At 54.3% G+C, this 22,161-nt stretch overlaps 9 protein-coding genes across 9 annotated transcripts; 7 read left to right on the top strand and 2 right to left on the bottom strand.

Moving 5' to 3' along the window:
* Window positions 1–775: 775 nt before the first annotated feature.
* On the top strand, window positions 776–1,621 carry A1O7_04544 (uncharacterized protein; the record flags this gene model as incomplete). The annotated part of the gene is made up of 1 exon (XM_007758555.1): window positions 776–1,621. One exon carries the CDS (start codon window positions 776–778, stop codon window positions 1,619–1,621), a length of 846 nt encoding a protein of 281 aa, XP_007756745.1.
* A 227-nt stretch (window positions 1,622–1,848) lies between these two features.
* On the bottom strand, window positions 1,849–3,669 carry A1O7_04543 (uncharacterized protein; the record flags this gene model as incomplete). Its single annotated transcript, XM_007758554.1, has 2 exons — window positions 1,849–3,362; window positions 3,420–3,669. 2 exons carry the CDS (start codon window positions 3,667–3,669, stop codon window positions 1,849–1,851), a joined length of 1,764 nt encoding a protein of 587 aa, XP_007756744.1.
* Window positions 3,670–5,161: 1,492 nt separating this feature from the next.
* Window positions 5,162–6,352, top strand: A1O7_04542 (catalase; the record flags this gene model as incomplete). Its single annotated transcript, XM_007758553.1, has 3 exons — window positions 5,162–5,323; window positions 5,382–5,769; window positions 5,826–6,352. 3 exons carry the CDS (start codon window positions 5,162–5,164, stop codon window positions 6,350–6,352), a joined length of 1,077 nt encoding a protein of 358 aa, XP_007756743.1.
* Window positions 6,353–8,142: 1,790 nt separating this feature from the next.
* Window positions 8,143–9,622, top strand: A1O7_04541 (uncharacterized protein; the record flags this gene model as incomplete). Its single annotated transcript, XM_007758552.1, has 4 exons — window positions 8,143–8,901; window positions 8,947–9,027; window positions 9,072–9,118; window positions 9,163–9,622. 4 exons carry the CDS (start codon window positions 8,143–8,145, stop codon window positions 9,620–9,622), a joined length of 1,347 nt encoding a protein of 448 aa, XP_007756742.1.
* Window positions 9,623–10,302: 680 nt separating this feature from the next.
* Window positions 10,303–12,143, top strand: A1O7_04540 (uncharacterized protein; the record flags this gene model as incomplete). Its single annotated transcript, XM_007758551.1, has 5 exons — window positions 10,303–10,538; window positions 10,616–11,146; window positions 11,218–11,771; window positions 11,837–11,931; window positions 12,003–12,143. The coding sequence occupies 5 exons, from the start codon at window positions 10,303–10,305 to the stop codon at window positions 12,141–12,143; spliced, it is 1,557 nt and encodes a 518-aa protein (XP_007756741.1).
* A 555-nt stretch (window positions 12,144–12,698) lies between these two features.
* Window positions 12,699–14,121, top strand: A1O7_04539 (uncharacterized protein; the record flags this gene model as incomplete). The annotated part of the gene is made up of 5 exons (XM_007758550.1): window positions 12,699–12,737; window positions 12,791–13,339; window positions 13,385–13,701; window positions 13,747–14,014; window positions 14,065–14,121. The coding sequence occupies 5 exons, from the start codon at window positions 12,699–12,701 to the stop codon at window positions 14,119–14,121; spliced, it is 1,230 nt and encodes a 409-aa protein (XP_007756740.1).
* Window positions 14,122–15,205: 1,084 nt separating this feature from the next.
* Window positions 15,206–16,031, top strand: A1O7_04538 (uncharacterized protein; the record flags this gene model as incomplete). Its single annotated transcript, XM_007758549.1, has 4 exons — window positions 15,206–15,308; window positions 15,359–15,420; window positions 15,467–15,805; window positions 15,858–16,031. 4 exons carry the CDS (start codon window positions 15,206–15,208, stop codon window positions 16,029–16,031), a joined length of 678 nt encoding a protein of 225 aa, XP_007756739.1.
* A 1,002-nt stretch (window positions 16,032–17,033) lies between these two features.
* On the top strand, window positions 17,034–20,326 carry A1O7_04537 (uncharacterized protein; the record flags this gene model as incomplete). Its single annotated transcript, XM_007758548.1, has 4 exons — window positions 17,034–17,142; window positions 17,194–17,430; window positions 17,477–18,321; window positions 18,371–20,326. The coding sequence occupies 4 exons, from the start codon at window positions 17,034–17,036 to the stop codon at window positions 20,324–20,326; spliced, it is 3,147 nt and encodes a 1,048-aa protein (XP_007756738.1).
* A 377-nt stretch (window positions 20,327–20,703) lies between these two features.
* A1O7_04536 (uncharacterized protein) lies at window positions 20,704–21,591 on the bottom strand (the record flags this gene model as incomplete). The annotated part of the gene is made up of 1 exon (XM_007758547.1): window positions 20,704–21,591. The coding sequence occupies one exon, from the start codon at window positions 21,589–21,591 to the stop codon at window positions 20,704–20,706; it is 888 nt and encodes a 295-aa protein (XP_007756737.1).
* Between the last annotated feature and the right edge of the window lie 570 nt (window positions 21,592–22,161).

The following is a 22,161-nucleotide window of genomic DNA, read 5'->3' as shown; positions in this document are numbered from 1 at the left end:
AGGAAAGGCGAAGTGAAGGAAAGCCACGTGGTGCCGGCGCGGATTCTCACACGGTGCGTACGCATACCCGACTTGACAAGCTCAAGAAGGGGATTAAAGTCGTAGCTCAATCCCACACGCAGGCCAGATCCGAGCGAATTGATCATGAAGGGACAAATAACCAAGTACATGGTCAAGGGACGAGCACCGTTCTCACATTGTTAGACAAACGACGCATACATGGTTGCGAAATGAGATTGTCTTGATCCAATCCAAAAAAAAAGTACCTGAACCCGGTGCACAGAAAGCAAGAGCCGCAGAGGTGGAGCTAGTCACGACGTTCGAAGAGCAAGCTACTGTAGCCGGGGAGATTTCGATGCCGGAAGAGCAGAAGACATCGCAGTGGTAGACAATTATGTTGCACGACGTTGTCGCTGTAACTGAGGGCTGAATGCAACCGATGGCGCGTGGAGAAAGCCGCTGCCCCACCGAGTGACCCCAGAGTTTGCCCGTGCCCGCGGGGCACTCACTGTTCGGTGACTACGAGGTATGTAGTAGCTGTGGGCGTGGAGTACGATCGTACGAGTACTGTAAACTCGCTCGGTGCAATGATGAGACGAGGAGAGGATGACGACGAGGCGTCGTTGGAATGAGCTGGACAAAAATGCGGAAGCACAGGCCCGTTGACCCTCATCGCTTCGTCGCACACAGCGACTTACTTTCAACACACATTACATCCCATTTCCGCTGGTCTGAATCTCTGCTCTCCCCATTCAACATACTGTGTACCCTCACCATGGCAACCCTGTCCATGACCTCGACGTTCCGACTGAACGACGGCAACGCCATGCCGATCCTCGCCTTCGGCACGGCCGCCACACAGAACTGTAAGCAAGAGGTCCTAACGGCCCTACGTCACTCGTACACGCACGTCGACACGGCCCACGTCTACCGCACCGAGCCGGAAGTCGGCGAGGCCATCCGCGCCAGCGGCATCCCGCGGTCTCAACTCTACGTGACTTCCAAACTGTGGGACCCGGACTTCACGCGCGAGGCCGCCTTGCAGGGCGTCAAGAAATCGCTCACCACCATGCAACTCGACCACCTGGACTTGTTCCTCCTGCATAACCCGCGCGGCGGGCCCGAGAGACGGCGCGACGCGTGGCTCGGCCTCCAGGACGCCGTCGACGCGGGCCTCGTGCGGAGTATCGGCGTGTCGAACTGGTCCGTGAAGCACCTGGAGGAGCTGGCCGGGGACGACCGGGTCAAGATCGTGCCCGCGTGCAACCAGATCGAGTTCCACCCGTGGTGCCAGCAGGCCGAGATTGTCAAGTACTGTGTGGCAAAGGGCATCCAGGTCACGGCCTTTTCGGCGCTGGCGCAGGGGAAGCGCATGGATGACGAGCTTGTTGCCCACTTGGCTGACAAGTACGGCAAGAGCCCGTCGCAGGTCATTTTGCGGTGGATGGTGCAGCATAGGCACATCGTGCCGATTACGAAGAGTAGCAAGGAAGAGAGGGTCAAGCAGACGACGGAGATCTTTGGGTGGGAATTGGAATCCAAGGACTGCGAGGATATCGACAAGCTGGACGAGGGTATGAAGGCCAGGATTGGCGACTGGGATCCAGACGCGCATGAGTAGGTGTGTACACAGTAGGTGAACGGTTGCGTGTGCCCTATGTGGTCGAATCATGAAAGAACGCAGAGTGCAATGGTGCATTGAGCAAGTCTTGCGGCATCAGAAGCATCGAGACTACGACCGACGAAGCTGCCACCATCGGGGATTTCAAAGTCGTGCATTCGTCACATTTCCGCCTGCCATGTCTGGAGGAGTGTAGATAAAATCTTCCAAAAGATCTCACGGCATCATCATGCATTGTCTCCCACTTTCACAGGATGCAAAGCCATCATCGGCGCCCAGATCTGTCCGTTGAACTCCCGCAACATACCCGGCATATCCGTTGTGTCGCGATTCATCCATTGCTTGAACGTCCTTCCAGGGTACCCTGGCACCCACCACCACGTGCCACCGTTGAAGAGACTGTAAACGCCATTCGGATCATACATGGCTCTACCGAATGCAAGTCCATTGTTTGTTCCCGCATTCTCGGCAGGCGTGCCACCGTTGAACAACTGCCCCAGCTCCTCGACACTCACTTCCCGATCGGCCTGAGGATGGTGGTACCAGGGATGAGGTGGAAACACGACCTTTAACCCGTGGTACAGCGCAAATGATACGGCGGTGGCTTCTGACGAGAGAGCCAACCCCTGATGAACCTGTGCGTGATGCATCGCGTTGAGCAGGTTCCACGAGTATCTGCCCATGGCAACCGGACTGTACCAGCGAGGCGTGTCTTCTCCGTCCTTGAAACCGTGAACCCAGCCTTTGAATGGCCAGTACTTGGTCGCTTTCACATCCGCTAGACCGTTAGTCAAGATCAAGTCGGCGTCTTCACCAACGCCCCAATCGAAGTCGTCCATAGTAGGATCAGGAACAGGCGGCTGAGGTCCGACGGGACTGGGAAGGTCACCGATCCGGGCTGGCCCCCAGATACCACCACCGTTCAAGCTTTGGTTGACTGCCGAGCTGAACTCTTCATACGAACCGTGAACTTGCGGCATGTAGTAGTACGACGACCGTTCCACAGACTGCTTTCGGGGTTGGTCCCGTGCGAATCGGGCCATGGCGTCCAGCCATACTCCGGCATGGCCTGTGATCTTCACATCCATCTCGAGTTGCCAGTAGTGATCAAAGCCAGGGAAGAGTTGCGCGAACAGCTGTAATGGTTGGTAGACTTGGAAGAAGGCCGAATGCTCTACTATCGCAGGATACCAAGATTCCAGCAGCTCGAGATCGAAGAGGACCGCAATCTCTTGAAACTCCATGGGGACCAACTCCTCCAAAGCCCGATCATAGCTCTTTGAATCGTGAAAGATCTGCCTTGCGCCATCCTTGTCCTTCACATCCACCAGCAGAAACACCGCAATGTCCGCATTTGATTGCAGTCCAGCTTCCACGATCAGTGACCGGATGTGGTAACGGTCCAACGAAGTGTAATTGTAGCCTTCCCAGCTCCTCAGCACGATTGCCGCTCGACCGGTCGAGTCTTCCCGTGCCGTCAGCCGCTCGGAATCGACTCTCCCACGCAGCGTAAACCTCCTGTCGGTGGTGATCCTATCGGTACGGACAAAGCGATCCTTGTTCCGCTCGAGACATTCGTTCTGCAAATCCGCCCACTTGACAGAGCTCCACTCGACGCGCGTGCGAGGATAAGTCTCCAACTCTTCATTGTATCCGTGTGCGCCATATCGCGTATCGGGGGTGTTGAAGGTAGTGGGAAGGCCTAGGGCTGCATGCGAACCGCCGACCGGCTCGGGGAAAGCTACCGGCCATCAGCTGTCAGGGAGTGGCAAGGGAATGCGGACCACTTTGGACGTACGCAAGTCCAGGGATTCTGCCCATATTTGTTCGTCGCGGTCCTCCTGCACGGACCGCCCTCTGGGTCCGACGCAAGGCGTTCGTGTCGCACTTGGCGGTGGCTGCGGTGGAGTCGCCGCCTCGAAGGGGATAGGTATGGAGTCGCCGAGAACGGTGGTACCTACTTCCCGATAGAGGATGACGAGCAACAGGGTGAGACCGACGAACCCCAGAACGTGAATCCCATACCGCCTGAAGTGCGCCACCTGCATGGCCATGGCGCGGCCAACCCTGCCTACCGCGCTGATGGGGTAGGTGGGTAGGTGGAAACGAAAGGGCGCGACACAGGACGTGCCGATATCGTGTCATCCGCACTAAGCCTTGCGCCATGAGCTCGCTTCCAGCTGACATAAGTGAGGCTGAACGATCACCACGATCATGGTGGCAGTTTCATGCTTGTTGCATCCACTGTTGGTGTACGAGACCATTGCGTCAACGCTGGCATCGAGCGGTATAGGAGTTCTTCGCGGCTTCTCCTTCTGTCGCTGCTCTCCCCATGTCGAGATGAGGTACTTTACACCACATTGCACTGATTACATAGTGAGAGGCTCTCGGCACTTTTCCCCCGAGACAGGCTCTTCGATCGCGCGATGGGAACCAATGCTTGCTATTTGGTTACGTATCATTCTGGCTCTTCTTGCCCTTGGCCTTTGCGGGTAATGTCGCTTCCTTAAAAATTGCCGGATCCCTAACCACGCCGACGTCTTGGTGGTCGCTACTACCTCCAGTTCCTACCTCCGAGCTACGCTGTCGCAACCCTCTCTCTGCGCAACACTGAATCCTCGCTGAGGCCTCCCAATCCTTCGACTTGTCAGCGTGTGCCTGTCGCCAGCATCATCAGTCGCAGCCTGAACAGGTCCTGTGCCTGTCGCTGATGCTTGCCGTTTTATTGCTGGTGATGATGCACGGTCGGTCAATCTAGGATGCGGAGGCTGCGTCACAACCCAGTCGCTTGAAGCAGGGAAATACACAGCTACACAAAGGTCACCAATTAAGAGGACCTCGTCGCACCCGAGGGCGTATCTCAGTCACGCAATGTGAGTTTACATGGGAATCGCATTCGATACTCAGCTCTCAAACAAATGGCGCAACACTCACCATTTATGCACAAGCACAACATCTTCCATTATCCGGCTCCTGCGGCGCGGAGAATAATTCCCTGTGGCTAGCCTCTTGATGCTCAGGTATCAGTCCACCAAAAGGTTGTATACAGATTCGAGCCCGCGGAACTTCAATGTTCGCTCCACTTTGCCTCATTCGGTATTTGTCATTGTCGAAATGCGAACCCGCCGTTGCGAAATGCGCCCAACGTTATTGGATCATGCCGCACCTGTTCCTGACTAGAGGTGAGCTCCCGCCCGCCAGTGGTTCTCGCAAGATCGCGCCTAAGAAGGCGAGAGGTCGAGATCAACTCTTCCCCGCAACACTGCGTCATCATAGTACGGGTCTGTGTATCGCATGGTTCGAGTACTCCCAGAGAACCATACTGTAGTTCAGCGGGAGCCGGTGGGAGATCTGAGAAGGTCATCTGCAAGATGCGGGGAAAGGTGACCTATCATCAATATAAGATGGTCTACATTTGCATTCGACGTTGACTCTGTTGACCTGGATTATCTCATTGCTTCAGAGTCAGCTGAGTCCAGCCCACTCACCTACTTACCTACTATAGTACCCAGGCACTTTCGTTGTCTCCTTCGTTCAAACATGCCAGATTATATCCGCTGGGATGCGCCAGGGGTCGAAGCAGAACAGCCTGGCGAGCAGGAAAAGATCAAGCAGGTCTCGGATCAATTCTGTAGGTTCCAGATGATGAACTTCGATGAGCATCATCATGCCCTTCGCGGAACTCACTTGAAGACCCAAGGCGTAAGAGAGTCCAGAGGCCTCCACCCACATCCTTTGCGCTTTTGCTGACGGAGAACAGTGCGTCGCTGGCAAGTTCATCGTCCACGATAACTTGCCTCCTCATCTGGCGCAAGGCATGTTTGCAAAACCAGCCACGTACGACGTGATAATGCGATACTCTTCTCTCACGCCGAAGCTTGTCCCAGATAATGTCCCCGCACCACGTGGAATCGGCATGAAGATCTTCGGCGTCGAGGGTGAGAAGATCTGGGGAGAAGACAAGAAGACTCAAGACTGGACATTCAACAACTATCCCGTTCTTGAACTTCGAGATCCTCAAACGACCTATGAGATCGCAGACTCACTCGAGCGAAACTGGGACAACATGGATGGCTTTGTGGACGAGCTCAGGAAACGACCAGATGCCGCGGTCGCCTGTCGACCGGCGAGCATCCCTCCCCAGCACAGTAAGTGCCCGTGTCTGTCCTTTGGTCAATAGAATGTGGTCGGCTGACGGATGCAGTGGTCTCCATGCCGCAATATTCGCAATCTGCATATCGGTTTGGTGATTATGTGGCAAAGTTCGGCGTGTTCCCCATTGGCGAGGAGCAAAAGAAGCAAGCGGACTTTCATATCACAGAGAAGGACCCTAAGAACATCATCTCAAGAGAGCTCCGCAGGTTTCACGTGGACAACAAGGTCACTTACTCCTTCTGTGCCCAGCTGTTACAGAGCCTCGAAGAGCAGCCTGTTGAAGACATCGGCGTGGAATGGGATGAGAAGAAGTATCCGTTCCAGCAGATTGCAACACTGGAATTCGAGCCGCAGGATAGCTGGTTTCCGGAGTTTCGAGTCTGGTGGGACGATAGGATCACCGTCAACAGCTGGCACGGACTGAAGGTGCATCAGCCGCTGGGCAGCACGAATCGGATGCGCAGAGTTGTCTATGCTGAGTCGAGGAAGCTGCGGTTAAGAGAAAATGGGCACAAGGACTACATTGAGCCAGGGAGTTTGAAGGAGGTGCCGTGCCAGGTGACGGCAGCGGCTTGAGGGACTTAAGTAAGGTGTTTGTGGAAGAGACTTGACGACCGCAATCTTTTGTGAGACCCTTCAGCCAGTTCTGATTGCAAGCAAGAGGTGCTACTCACTTGGTGTAGAGCACATTGAGTACGTCTTAGTATCGCGTCTGTATCACCCACTCTTTTTGGTAGAAATGAAGTACATTCAATACACAGTACTGCCACTGCTTTCATTCTTGCTTTAGTAGTCGGCTGCAACAGACACTGTGTCAGTCCAGGTCTTTGTCTGACCCTGAAGCGATGAGCCGCTCGATACTAAGTACTAGTACATACTTAGTACATTGCAACACCTGATCGGGGTCTGATCTGGGTCTGAGTTGTTGATATGCATGGTTATAGTATCATGAAATAGCCACTGAGCTCAATGCTAGCCCTGCGCCAACTGAGATTCAACACCGCTTAGAACAGCAGAGACCGATGTGAACCCGGCCATTATTAATGGACTGTTGTCGAGCTGGCTTCTGGCTGAGTCACGGCTGAAGGTGAGTTAACACATGCCTAAGCGAGGACGATCGGTTGCGAGAGGATTCAAGGTGAGATATACGAAGTTCGCTTGATACGGCAGTTAAATAGAGATTTGCTGGCAGCTCACTTATAGAGCGTCCATTATATATGCGTTGAGCTCGAGTTCAGCTGTGAAGGCCCGCTTGTTGATGGTCTAAATGCATGTATTGACCTCAGATCCTGAGAGGCCTGCTCTTAGCTACAGCTCAGCCGTGCCTTCCTTTCCCTTCACTTCAAATTGCTGACTTTAGGAAAGCGCACCGCAGCAGCGTACCGCCAAGACTTCCTTTCATGGACAGAAGTGGATCTTGTTTAGTAAGTACTTAGTAAGTATTTGCCTGTCACGCCTGTGCACCACAACAGTGCACTCTTTTGACGCCATCGTTACCTCGTACCACCGGCAGCCATGATGCTCATGTCGGCAAGGACAACCACAGCAGCATACTCGTACATTGACTGTTCGAGGTCATTTGGGGACCCTTTCATCGCCGGCGCTCACGGTGGAAGTGACTGTGCTATCCCACTCTCGACTCGACGAGCGTTCTGACATTCACTCTGTTTACAGCATGACGACCATACCTTAATGCCGGACAGAAAAGACGAACCTGCGATGCGAGGATTCATGCACTTACAAAGAGAAGGAGTAGCCTCCTCCCGGGGTACAGCCTGCTGAAGCTCCGTCGCTTGTGGCTGGCATGTTCTCTCACAGAATGGCCTCTATCGGAAATCTCACCGCCTGACCGTCAAGTATAGCCGGAGTTCGCGAAACTCACTTAGCAACGTCACACTGAGGCTAGCAATTGCTGGTCTACCACTAACAGCGCCGCCATGCAAGTTTGTGCCACGGCGACGAGAGGATCGGCTAAAATGCCAAGCGGAGCAACAGGCTACCAGATGCATATAATGATGAAACAGCGACCTTTGGACCATGCCAAACTGCCATCATTACCTGATTCTGGTCTAATTCCATGCGCGAATTGACCCATGCGAGGCTCGATTACAACGACCTTCTTTTTCTGTTCAATAACCGGCATCGGGGAATCGCCGGCGGATAAATGTCTTGGTCAAAATGTGCCGGGTAAAAGACGATCTGGGGATGTTAAGCAATACGTGCGGGGAGATGAAAGGTACTTATGTTGTACCTGCATGCAGTATTGCTTGGCCAGATGATACTCGTCGGCCTCAATCAGCAGAATGGAGGCTCTCCTAGTTGTCGCCTTGGCGACTGGCGCCTCAGCATGGAGCTATGCAACCAACATGACGTATTCAGCAACGATAACTGTCGATGCTTCCCAGAAATACCAAACCATGATCGGTGGTGGCTGCTCTGGTGCATTCGGAATTGCTTGTCAACAATTTGGCTCTGTCGGGCTCTCTCCAGCAAACCAGGAAATCGTCACGCAGATTCTGTTCGACGAGAACATTGGTGGTCTGTCCATTGTTCGCAACGATATCGGCTCAACCCCTGGTGTTGTTCGAGGCGATGTTGCGTCGATTCTGCCGGTCTGTCCACCGACGCCAGCTGGACCATTCAACTACGTCTGGGATGGCAACGACACCTGTCAACTCCAGCTCACCCAAACTGCACTCAAGTATAACCCGAACACCTATGTGTATGCCGATGCATGGTCTGCTCCTGGATGCATGAAGACAGTTGGCACTGAAGATAACGGCGGCTTTATATGCGGTGTGAGAGGCAGCAGCAACTGCAGTGGTGATTGGCGACAGGCCTATGCGGACTACCTCGTACAGTACGTGAAATTCTACGAGCAGGAAGGCATCGAGGTGCAATTGCTTGGCGCGTACAACGAGCCGGACTTCAATCCCATCACGTATGCCAGCATGGAGTCGGACGGTTACCAAGCCAAGGACTTCCTCGAAGTCTTGTATCCAACAGCAAAGGCAGCCTTTCCCAACATCAGCATTGCATGTTGCGATGCCACCGGTGCCCGGCAAGAAAGGAACATCCTTTACGAGCTGGAGCAGGCAGGAGGTGCCGATCTCTTTGACGTCGCCGTAGGTACTTCAAAGTCCTTGGGGATGTCGAGCTAATCAGTCCAGACTTGGCACAACTACCAGAGCAACCCGGAGCGCCCGTTCAACTCCAATGGGAAGCCAAACATGATGACCGAATGGGCTGATGTAGGTTCTGTCTTCTACTAGGACACACTCGCTGACCTTACCAGGGTACTGGAATGTGGAATGCCTACTGGGACGTGACCGGACAGCTTGCGTAAGAAACCTCAAATCCTTTGTGGGCAAGACTGATTCTTGCAGTGAGGGATTCCAGTGGGCACTGTACATGCACAATGCCTTTGTCAACTCCGACACGTCCGGCTACACGCACTGGTGGTGCGCCCAAAACACAACCGGCGACAATGCATTGATCAGGCTCAACCATGACAGCTATTTCGTTTCTGCTCGATTGTGGGCGTTCGCATCATACTTCCGCTTCGCTCGACCAGGTTCGGTCCGCATCGAGGCGTCGAGCAACGTCGAGAACGTCTATGTCAGTGCGTATGTCAACACGAATGGGACCGTGGCGATTCCCGTCATCAACGCGGCTCACTTCCCCTACCAAGTGACAATCAACCTCAACGGAATCAGTGCCACCACTGCCACGGCATACCTGACGGACAACGAACACAATGTCACAATGGCTGGGCAGACGCAGATTGGGGGGACATTCCAGGTCACCGTCGAGCCAAGAGCTATGAAGACATATTTCTTGAGCTAGTCAGTGATGACGAACGGCCCAACTCAGAGGTTGCCGGCATGACCGTGGCCATAGTGTGGAGTCCGGACCATGGCAGTGAAATGGGAGTGTCAGGTAAAGACCGGCAACGTGCTGGGTAATGGTTAAGATGAGCAAAGTATGATGAACGCGGATGATATTTCGAACGTGCCCAATCCCGTGCTTAGTTAGAGCATCATGACATGTCGTGGGCATCTCGGTGAAGAATCTGGCATAACGCGTACCTATTCATTCCCCCAACGCCAGTGCCAGCATCATTCAGCGCAGCACAGCACAGCAAAGCAACCATAAACAGAACATTGCACTCGCAGCGCACGAACCCCCTGGCTCACCCCAAATACGTGCTCTTCCCAGCTCGGCTGGCCAGGCTCCCGGTCCCTATTGGGGAAATGGCCGACACCAGCGCCGTTCTCCAAATTGCTTTTCTGGGGCATGTCGACCAACCCCACCACAAACGAGGCTGTGCGGAGCAGGGATGGACGAGCTGGGCCAGGCCGGAACACGGGCCTCCCGGGCGGTCGGAGGGCAAACGAACCTCCCTTCAAATATGCACCCTCATAAGCACCAACAGATGATCAGCTCGATGTTGAGAAAATCACATCAGTTCGGACATCGACAGTGATAGCGACGGCGGTATTGTCATCAACACCAACAACGTCATCATGGCCAATCCCGTGGACTGGTTCTACCTCTTCGCTGAACGGCCCTTACCGGGCGTCACACTCCTGGTGGCCGTGGTTCTTTTGACCGTCTGGCAAGTGAACCGATATGCCCGGGCTCGAAGATACAAGCTCCCGCCGCGGATCCCCGGCCTACCGATCGTCGGAAACACATTCCAACTCCCACCCCTGAAGCAGGGAGTATGGGCGATGCAGATGGCAAAGCAATACGGCGAAATGTAAGGGCTTGACTTCCATGTCCTGCACTGTGAAGCACAGGGGGCGAGTACCGTCATCAGCTAACGGACTCGCACAGGTTCACATGCAGCATCGGGGGCAAGACGTGGGTGTTTCTGAACTCGTCGCGCACGGTCAACGACCTGATGGAGAAGCGCGCGGCCATCTACTCATCCCGATCCTACATGCCGATGGCCTCGGGGATCCTGTCGGGCGACAACCGCGTGCTGCTGATGCCGTACGGCGAGCGGTGGCGCATGATCCGCCGCATCATGCACCTGATCCTCAACAAGCAGAACATGCCCGTCTTTGCGCCCTTTCAGGACGTCGAGTCCCGCCACCTGCTGTACGACTTCCTGCACCATCCGGACCTGTGGTACTCGGCGACCCAGCGGTTCGCCAACTCGGTCATCATGAGCGTCGTGTTTGGCAAGCGCATGGAGCTCGAGGACCCGAATATCCGCGAGCTATTTGAGACGTCGAACGCCATCATCGAGGCGATCCAGCCGTCGGCGAATCTGGTCGACTCGTTGACGTTTCTGGAGAAGCTGCCTAGGCCGTTACAGTGGTGGAGACCGCGCGGCGAGGCCATGTTCCGGAAGACGGTCAGGTGAGTGAGACGCAAAGGGGCGAGCCGAAACGTATGTATGCATGCATAGCTGATCTACATCTCCTACCTAGCCTCTACAAGCGCGAAGTGGACGAGGTGGAGCTCAAGATGAAGAACGGCACAGCGAGAGATTGTTTCGCGACCAGATTCCTCAAAAACCCGGAGACCAAGAGCTACGGGCAGACGCAGACGTATTTTGCGCTCGGGTCGCTCATGGAGGCTGGGAGTGACACGTCTCGCATGACGATCAGCCAAGTCATGGCAGCCGCGGTGCTCGACAAGCGGTGGGTCGTTACAGCACGAGAAGCGCTCGACAAGGTCTGTGGAAAGAATGCGGAGCGGCTGCCTACATTCGACGACCGCGTCGATCTGCCTTACATTACTGCGACGGTCAAGGAAGCATTCCGGTGGCGCCCTTTCGCGGAAATCGGAGTGCCTCATCAGCTCATCCAGGACGACGAGTACGAAGGCTACAAATTCCCTGCCGGAACATTGTTCACGTGGAATGCGACAGCGATTGCGATGGACCCCCGAGAATACGAAGAGCCCGAACGGTTCTGGCCGGAGCGGTTCCTCAACGACGACCTTGACCACGTGCTCAAAGGACACTGGAGTTTTGGACCAGGTAGGCAATCCAATCCGTCTGCAGATCCGGAAAAGGAGGATGAATGCTAATCTGGATACTGGCAGGTCGCCGCGTGTGCTCGGGGTACAACGTCGGAGAGACCAACGTTTGGATTGTCGTGGCTCGGCTGTTGTACTGCTTCGACTTTGAAGGGGTGCCCGTAAGTTCAACCCCTCGCGAGATCCGTCCGCCACGTCTTCACGATCTTCATCTGACCGTGTGCCGTCCCAGGGAAAACCTTTCGATTCATTCCAGGTCAATTGGGGAGAACACCGGTTTGCGCCGTTCGATGTCTCGATCAAAGTCCGGAGCCCGCAGCATGCGGCATTGATAGAGAGGGAGGGCAGGACCGCGGTGGACACAAAGTACTGATCCCGAGCGTCGTGCATTATTTAGTTGGAGTACAGTTACATCCTGGCCTGGACAGCACGCATCTGCACGTAGTCCGCTTTGCCCGTTTACCCCACATTCTGCTCCCGCTGCCCGTGGCCAAACCTGGCTGGCCTTGGATGGGCTCCAGCCCAGGGCTCTCGCTGCGAAAGGCGGAGGACGAACCACCCCACCTTTTCGGCCGGGCTGTGGAAGCGATCTCAGGCGATATTTGAATTGCCGTAATATCTCTCTGGCGATTGGAGTACCTAGGTAGCATCTGTAAGTGATCCTGAAGGACCAAATTGGCGTCTTTGACGAGCTCGCGCCTGTTCGCTCCAAGGCCTCGTACCGTTTTACTCCCATCACCTGAGTTGTTGTTCTTCGGGTCTTCTGTGGGGCTGCGGCCAGATTCAGGATCGCTTAGCCCGGTGGCACCACTATATAGATTCACTTGGCCAAACGCCTCGGTGGGAGCATAAAGCATATATCAAAGGCACTTTCACCGTACCAGGTATCAGCTCGTCGGCTTCTGATCGTATACAGATATTTATCAAGATGATCGCAAAGACAGGGAAGCAGACGCCAGTCAACAAAGTGGGTTCAAGCGCCTTGCCCGCCTCTGACTGTCTACTCACGAGCGTGTGCAGATCATCATAGTGGGCGCCGGCCCGTCAGGACTGCTGTTGGGCATCCTTCTTGCCAAGAAGGGAATCCAAGTCCAACTGCTTGAGGCATCGCATGAGTTGGACAAGAACCCTCGAGCGGCCCATTACGCTCCGTCAGCAGTGTACGAGCTGAACCGTGCAGGCGTACTGGAAGATGTCAAGCGAGACGGTATTCACCCTGACGCTGTCTGCTGGCGGCATCCCGATACGACCTTTATCGCGGGGATTAAAAGCCGCTTTGACATTGAGTTCCCGATGGTTTGTCTGCCGCTCGATCAACTGGATGTTCTTCTGTTGAAGCATTTCCTTGCCGCGCCCGGCACCGAGGTCCTGTGGAAGCACAAGGTCGTCTCCATCGACCAGGACGAAAACGAGGCGCGCGTACACGTCGAGACTCCGGACGGGAAGAAGACCTTTGGTGCGGATTATGTCGTGGGATGTGACGGTGCCAACAGTCAGATCAGACGGTCGCTCTTCGGAGACTTGAATTACCCCGGAGAGACGCTGCAGAAACAGATCATCGCCACCAATGTGAGTGTGCTGGACGGTGTCCCTAAGCCTGAGCTGACAATTCAGGTCTACTATGATTTCAAGAAATTCGGATACTGGGATTCAAATTTCATCATCGACGAGAACGACTGGTACATGGCCGCACGGATCACCAACGACGGGCTGTGGAGAGTGACCTATGGTGACGAATGGGGCCTTTCCAATGAAGAATACCTTGCTCGCCAGCCAGCGCGGTTCGAGAAGATTTTGCCGGGCAATCCTAAGCCAGGAGACTACAAGCTCGTCAGTGCCAGTCCGTATAAGCTTCACCAACGGTGTGCCGATTCATTCCGAGTTGGAAGATTTTTACTAGCCGCCGATGCAGCCCACTTGTGCAATCCATTGTAAGTCCTCCCTTCTATGATGGTGCCAGGCTGACCGATATCAAGTGGAGGCCTCGGGCTGACCGGAGGTATCGCCGACGTGGGAAGCTTGTTCGATGCTCTGGCCGCAATGAAGGACGGAAAAGCCGATGACAGCATCTTGGACAAATACAGCGAGGTCCGGAGGGAGAAGTGGACGAAGATCATTGATCCCATGTCGAGAGCGAACTTCCGTCGTGTTTGTCTTGACGAAGCCGAAAACGAGAGGAATGACTTTTGGGCTCTTTGCAAGAAGATGGAAGAAGATGATGAGCTGGCGAAGCAGATGGCGCAGGTAAGTAAAGATGTGGGTGTACGATATTGTGACACACTGACCAGCGATAGGGGACAAACATATTGCGGGAGGACTTCCACGAGTATCTGACTGCTGGAGCTGCGTGACGGGGCGAAGGGCGTGTTCGTGATTTGCAAAGAGGTGCCGCTTCGGCCATCGTACTCGTTGATAGTTCCTTCGATCTTCGTGCTTCAAGCCTCGCATTGTTCGAAGGGCCATGCAAAACCTTAGCCATTCGAGACATGTATCTCAGGTTGCCATGAATCCAGTATAAGATACACCCCTGACCACGCGTTAGCAACATCGGACAAATGCCCGACCGAGCCAAAGAATGATGCGCAGCTTCATCGCATCCATTGCACTGTCAAGAGAGAGAAGAAAGCGAGAAATGAAATCTAAACGCAGCGGTGCCTTCGAGTGATTGTATTGGCCGGGGATAGAAGCCGCAATACTCGTGGACCAAGCGTGGGGAGCCTGCTGCGCCTAAGAATTTGCGGCGGACTCGGTGATGCGGCTACAGTTGTTGGCAAAGTACATAAGCTCTTCGACACGGCGCCTATCCAGGAACAACAGCATGCATTGCTCTTGTCTACCTCGTACTGTGGTAGAGCTACGAGGCGGGATGGATCGGGTGTACCCTCTCATGCTCCACTCGCAGCCGTGCGAACGGAAAACCTTCTTCCGTCATTTGGCTTGGCGGGTTCCCCTCAATCCAGCTCGCCAGTCGCCAGCTTTCCGCTTGCTCGCCGTGCGTCAAATCCGTGATCGTGCATCGAGTGGAGATACTTGTAAAGAGCTGCCTGTCACTTCTCATTCGCTCTACATCCACTGCGATCACAGGTGTTATCGAAAATCCAGTCTCTCCGTCTTCCCATCTCACAGAGTCAACATGAGGACCTAGACCGCTGTTCGCGGAGGCAGCTTTCCAGACCGCAGATTTGGGCTGGAGTGGCGTTCGGATATCGCAAGAGCCTCGGTGCAATTGACCCTCGTCACCACTCACACCACACCGATTATCTCTACACAACCCGCCTCTCCCTTGCTTCGGCGACTCTCAATTTCCTCGAAGGGTTCACGTACCTCGGCGCAGCATTGTATTTGCGCTAGCCCGTATTAGAACAGCTATCGTCCAGGTATCGACTCGTAGCAAGAGCTGGGACAAACACCAGTTTTGTGGTGGGCTTGAGTAGGATGGCGGACTTTTCACTCGTGCCCAGTGGGCACGGAACAAATTATACAGGGATGCTTACAAGGAGCATCGTCTTCTCCGGAGCTCTCTTTGTGTTCCTCGCAGGTACATCGATCTGCGACCTCTGCAACTGCGCTATGCTGACGATCGCGCAGCTTCTGGCATGACAATTGCCTCAATCATTGTTCCCAATTGGATAGCATATGATGGAAGCACGGTAAGCCAATATTTGCGCCTGGAAAATCCTCTCTCACTCTAGCCAGGACCACGGAACTTCGATACACTACCGCTATGGGCTCCACCAAAGGTGCTCCAACACGAGCCTCCCACCGGCCAACATTTCTCTTGCCGTTACCTCCAACTACCACTGCACACAATTCCCTCGATATGAAGATTGTCGAGGCGACGACCGATACTTTTGCAGCATGTGGAGGTCCGTCGGGTTCCTCATGTCCTTCGCGGTCGTGCTGGAGGGCATGACGCTTGCCGCATTCGCAGTTTTGCTTGTCGGAGGGAAACAGAAAAGGGAACAAGGCTGGGGTGTGCTTACGATTCTTGTGGCATTGGCCGCGTTTGTTCAAGCCATTGGGATGGCTTTGATGGTAAGAGATGACACTCCATTCCCCTCTTAGTAACATCGGTTGACCATGACAGGCGTACTTGTACAAAAATGATGAGCGTTTTTTCTCCGGCTGGTACCTCGACAAGAGCTGGACTATGTGTACGATATCGTGGAGCTTTGAGGCAGTATGTGCCATTGCGATAACGTTGGCGGCGGTGACGCTGCCAAGCGAAGGCGGCTACGAACTGATTCCTGACCACGGCTGACGAGGAGACACCCGATGCTAGAAGAGCTTCATCGCTTGGCTATAGCGTTTTCCTGATTCGGAGTCTGCATGATGGCACAGGTTGTTGGTTCGACTGCAGGCGCTTGATGTTTCATCTGGATCGATGTCTGCTCATATACACGGATTCCTGACAAGTTAGGACAGGTAGAATAATGACCAACGCAATAGTCGACGTCGCTGGGACCATGTCTGGCCTGTTCCGAGGACAGTATGCGATGCGATGCCATGCGATGGCTATGGGCAGATGCGAGCACCCAAAGCCACCTACCCTGATACTTTGTACAACCATCTCCCACCTATTTCCAGGTTGGGCCAGAGCTTAGGTAACGTCGTACCTCGTATTACCTTGTTGCTTAGCAACATGGCGTTAGCCGGAGCACTTGATTGATCAGGCTCGCACAATTTACCTTACGCGCTGTTCTCATAAGCTTCTCACAGCTCTCGGAATGCTTGATCTACGCATTTTGAGCAAATCGGCGCAAACGTGCACATGCCTCTACTTGCTGCCGAGCACGCCGAGGCAACGTGCAATTGGCGGTGCAATATTATTCCGTTCTGTTGCCAATTCACTTGTTCCACGACTCCTCCTCTCATCCCATCAAGGTTTCCCTGTGCCTGGCAAGTCCCGAAATCTGTGGTCGGTAAAGGTAATAGCTCACCCTAGTCAACCGTGAGTCGACCCCCGATCCGCTTCGCTGTTGCGAAATGCGCGATCATTCAGCACGACCTCGGGGAGGCTGAGGCCACGCAATGTTGGCCTGGGAGTATATATGCCAAGTCATGTTGCAGCTGTCACCGCAAAGCATGCTTCAGCTGGCTGTCACTGGGTTGATGGTTGACGTGAATCCTTTCTTTCCATCGTGTATTGCTTAACCTTCATGTTGCTTCTTAAGCGCCCTTGTTCTCTCCTCACCTCCCATGCAATTTGCCTCCTGCCTCCCACACTTGTCCGTTAACCTCTCCTAAGTGACACTGGTACACAATGTCAACTCCCATTCCAGCACCTCCTGGGATACCTTTGATCGGTAATGTCTTAGATGTCGATCCGAACAATGCCAATGACAGTCTCACCCATCTGGCGAACAAATATGGTGTGCCGATCAACCTCATCTGAATTGCACAATACTGACGCTGCTCGGTAGGACCAATCTTTAAGATAAACGTCTTCGGACGAGAGAGATACATCATCAGCTCTGTTGAACTGCTCAATGAAGTGTGTGATGAGAAACGCTTCTGCAAGGTTGTCTCTGGAGCTTTGGACCAAGTCCGAAACGGTGTAGGTAATGGCCTTTTCACGGCCCACCACGGAGAGCACGACTGGGAAGTTGCTCATCGAACACTTGTACCCGCTTTTGGCCCAATCGGGATCCACGACATGTGTAGGGTCTTCTCTCCTGCGAGTCGGTCAAGTGCTGATAGCCGCAGACGACGAGATGTACGACATTGCGACTCAGTTGATTGCAAAGTGGGCTCGCACAGGCCCCGAGCAGAAGATCGCGGTGGCCGATGACTTCACTCGACTCACATTAGATTCTATCGCCCTATGCGTAATGGACAAGCGCTTCAATTCCTTTTACTCGGAAAAGATGCACCCCTTTGTCGATGCTATGGTGGGTTTCCTACTCGAGTCTGGCAGGAAGGCGACGCGTACCAGGATCGGGGACTTATTCAACAGAACGGCGGAGCGCGAGTACTATGAAAATATCGCGACCATGAGAAATGTGGCACAGGAGATGGTTGACCACCGGAGAGCCAACCCGACTGATAAGAAAGATCTGCTCAATGCAATGCTCTTTGGAAAGGACCCAAAGACTGGAGAGAAAATGACAGACCAGAGTATCATCAATAACATCATCACATTTCTCATCGCAGGCCATGAGACGACGTCCGGATTACTCTCATTTGCCTTTTACCAGCTTTCGAAGAATCCCGAAGCAATGCGAAAGGCTCAACAAGAGGTCGACGCTGTCGTCGGGAAAGGACCGGTCACTGTCCAGCACATGTCCAAATTACCTTACATTGAAGCTGTTATGAGGGAAACTCTCCGGCTTAACCCGACCGCTCCAGGCTTCTCAGTCACAGCCCTGCCATCGGTGCCTGGACCAGTGGTTCTCGCTGGCAAGTACACAATCCCACACGGCATTCCGATAGTTGTTCTGCTTTCCAAGGCAGGACGTGACCCCATGGTCTACGGTGCGGATGCGGATGAGTTCAAACCAGAGAGGATGTACGGGGAGAACTTCACAAGGCTGCCGCCGAACGCGTGGAAGGTAAGTGCATGTCTACATGGACCACTGGTAGATGTCTAACTCGCCCCAGCCTTTTGGAAATGGAGCTCGTGGGTGCATTGGAAGACCTTTTGCCTGGCAAGAGGCAATTTTGGCGATCGCCCTGATTCTTCAGAATTTCAACATCAGAATGGATGATCCATCATATCAACTCCAAATCCGACAGACGTTAACCGTCAAGCCGGACAACTTCTTCATCCGGGCCACACTGCGCGAAGGTATCAACCCGGTGACTCTAGAAAGGAAGATGTATGCGGGGCTTGAGGTTGAAGACGCTCACAAGAAAGATCGGAGTGCTTTGGCAAACAAGGTCGGGAACGCCGGCAAGCCGATGCTGGTCCTTTATGGCTCAAATTCTGGCACTTGCGAAGGGCTGGCGCAGAATCTTGCCAATACAGCCGGCAACCGAGGCTTCAAAGCCACCGTCAAGTCCTTGGATGCGGCAGTAGACCAGATCCCCGCCGACCAACCTGTCATTATCATTACTGCCAGCTACGAGGGGAATGCACCCGACAATGCTGCAGCTTTTGTGGACTGGATCAAGATCGTTGATGCGGACAAGGTCAAGGAGACGCAGTACGCCGTCTTTGGTTGTGGCCATCATGACTGGGTCAGCACCTTCCAGAGGATCCCGAAGCTGATTGACCGGGAGTTTGGTGCCAGAGGAGCCAAAGTTATTGCGGAACGTGGGGAATCTGATGTGGCAGAAGGGAAAGTTTTCGACGACTTTGATTCCTGGGTTGATGAGAAGCTCTGGCCAGCTCTTTCGGTCGATCCTGATGGTAATGAGGTTGCTGAAGGTCTGGACATGGTCATCAGTACAAGCGCCCGCGCATCTCACCTCCGCCACAACGTACAGGAGGCACTGGTTCTGAAGAACGAACTGTTGACGGACCCAAGCATTCCAGAGAAACGACAAACCGAATTCAACTTGCCTACAAGTACGACATATGAAGCGGGAGACTACCTCGCATTGCTGCCACTCAACAGCGTCCAGACGATCTCAAGGATCCTCCGTCGGTTCGGATTACCGTGGGATGCGTTCATGACTCTTGCGAAAGGGGCACATACCACCATCCCCACCGGAACCGCAATCGCCGTCTCAGCAGTGCTCGGTGCGTACGTCGAACTCAACAACCCCGCGACTCGCAAGAATATTGCTACCCTCAGCAGATATACCAAAGATGACTCGATCGAGAAGGAACTTCTGCCCAACGTACAAGGGCTGTCAATCCTGGACATTCTGGAGAAATATCCGAGTATCGAGCTCCCTTTCGCCGTGTATCTGTCGATGCTCACACCCATGAGAATCCGGCAGTACTCGATTTCCTCGTCGCCGCTCGACGACCCCACCAAAGCCAGTATCACCTACTCGGTGGTCGGTTCGGATCCGAAGCATCTCGGCGTGGCGACTAATTATCTCAGGGGTCTTCAACCAGGCTCACGGGTGCAGCTGACGATCAAGAAGTCTCACAAGAGCTTCCACCTGCCCTTGAACACGAAGACACCCATGATCATGGTCTGCGCCGGCACAGGACTCGCGCCTTTCCTCGGTTTCGTCCAAGAACGCGCCGCACGACTCGGTGCTTCCGGGGATCGTGATGCTTTTGGGGAAGCACTCTTGTTCGTCGGTTGTCGCTACCACGACAAGGACAGACTGCACGGCGACAAGCTCGATCAGTGGGCCCGTGATGGTGTCGTGAAGGTGTTTTATGCATTCAGCCGCGAGCCAGAACGTTCCGAAGGATGCAAGTACGTCCAGGACAGGCTGTGGAAGGAGCGAGGTGCGGTGAGCGAATTGTTCGACAGTGGTGCCAGGGCGTACATTTGTGGCAGTGGCGCGTTGGGAAAAGGCGTGGCCGATGTCGCTGCTCGGCTTGCCGTGGAGAACTCGAAGAAAAAGGGCAAGGACATCACGCATGAGCAAGGACTGAAGTGGTGGGATGGGCTGAGGGGCGAGCGGTATGCTGTCGATGTTTTTGATTGAAACGATAATACTGCACCTTGATGTGGCCTTGCGCTTATGAGCCCGGAAAGCTGGAGGATAATTTGGCGCATTGGATGTCACTCTCGCCATGTTATGCTTTTGGTATAAGTTTCACATGATCCAAGAGCCGTTCCACTTCTGTAGGGCATCCAGAATCATGTAGTTACCACAAGACGTGCTGTCTCTGAGTGGTGATGGCTTGAGCGTATGAGCCGGAGAAGCTGGGAAAATTGGCACACTAGGTTTTCCCTCTCGACATGTTATGCTTTTGATACAAGGTCATATAATCTAAGAGCCCGTTCCACTCCTGTACAAAATCATCTACCACAAGACGTGTTGTGTCTGGGTAGTGAAGTGTTCCACTCCTACGAAATCATCTACCACAAGACATGTTGTCTCTGGGTGGTGACGGGTCGGTCGGGCAGGTGTACCCACATGCTCTTGCCGGTCCGTTTCTTCAGGGCTTTCGCCTCCTTCTCGACCTTCTCTCTGGTCCGCGTCTTTTCTTCCTTCAACAGCACCGTCAGACCTGTGTGCGGTGGTCTCATCACGTACATCCGTCCTCGAGCACGGTAATCCGGTTCCTGGCCGTACGGCCCACGATTGGTCCACGCCTGCGCTATATAGATGTCCGTCGGATCAGGAGCCTCGCCCTTCTTGTAGGTCTTCAGGGGCGTCTGGTGCGGGAGTGGGGGCGTCTCGCTCGGATCGGCGTGCAAGTCGGCGTTTGTTTCGGATCCAGCACGCCCAAGACCCATGCCCTTGATGACAATGGCCTCATTGCGAGCTTGGATGAGGTGCTGCCGAACGTCCTGAGAGACCTTCTTATCCGAGAACCTCATCTGCAGGATCGCCTCATCGATTGACTTGCCGGCGATCTGGCGGGCAAGGGGGGCAAGCTTTTTCATCGACGTCTTGAAAAAGTGCGACCGGGACGTGTGTTCGCGTTCGGTTCTGGCGATGCGCACCGTCTTGTTCATTCGGCCGCGGTGCTTGATCTCGCGGATGACCATCTTGCGCTGCCATCTCAGACGAGCCTCGGGCCGGGGATTGAGAGCCACGTCCATGTTGCTGGGATTGCGCTTGGCGAAGGCGTCTTCGGCCAGCAGGCCGGCTGGGTGAAACTTTCGTTTCAGCTCGCCTCCAAATGCGCTGCTGGGGGCCAGACCGCCTTGCATGGCGGTGGCTTCGTATTCTTTTCGCTGCTCATTCAGCTTCTCTTGGGCGCGCCGCTGTGCTGCTTTCATTCTCTCCTGTGGGGTCATTTGGCTAGCCTTTGGTGCGGCATCTGGCGATACCTTGGACGAGGCTGAATCTGGACTCGGGGGAGCATTTCGAATGCGAGAGGTGTGGAATGTCCTTGTGGGCTGTAGATGGAGGGAAGATATCAATGGGGAGAGGTCGGCTGAGGGTGAGGAATGTGATTGACAAGCTGCAAGCTTTGTTAACCATGTGTTTAGCAACAGTGAGAGAGGTGGACCTGCCTGTGTAGGCGCGCCGCAAGGCCACCTGGTAGGACTTCATGATTGCAGGGCTGAGCCCAGTCGAGCTCTGATGCCGTTGTCAATGCAGTCGACAGTTGCACCTCGAGATGAGGATCTCGTAGATTTCCAGATGAGGCGGTGCTTGGCAGGGTCGGTACGGAGGAGCTTAGCGAGCTTCACATGCAAACTTCTGGTTCGGCACAAGGACCGCGGATGCCGTGGATGCCCTGCCTCGCCTGGATGCCCTGGACGCCTCCAGGCCACGCTCACCACGTTTGGTGGGTGGATGGATGGATGATCGACAGGGCATGATTGTCTCGAGACCCGAACCCAAGAAAAGCCCGGCCTCGG

Source organism: Cladophialophora yegresii, assembly GCF_000585515.1.
Source record: "Cladophialophora yegresii CBS 114405 chromosome Unknown aczIN-supercont1.3, whole genome shotgun sequence".
NCBI classification, from domain to species: Eukaryota; Fungi; Ascomycota; class Eurotiomycetes; order Chaetothyriales; family Herpotrichiellaceae; genus Cladophialophora; species Cladophialophora yegresii.
The sequence above is the reverse complement of the archived record's forward strand: the minus strand, read 5'-3'. Positions and strand labels throughout refer to the sequence as shown.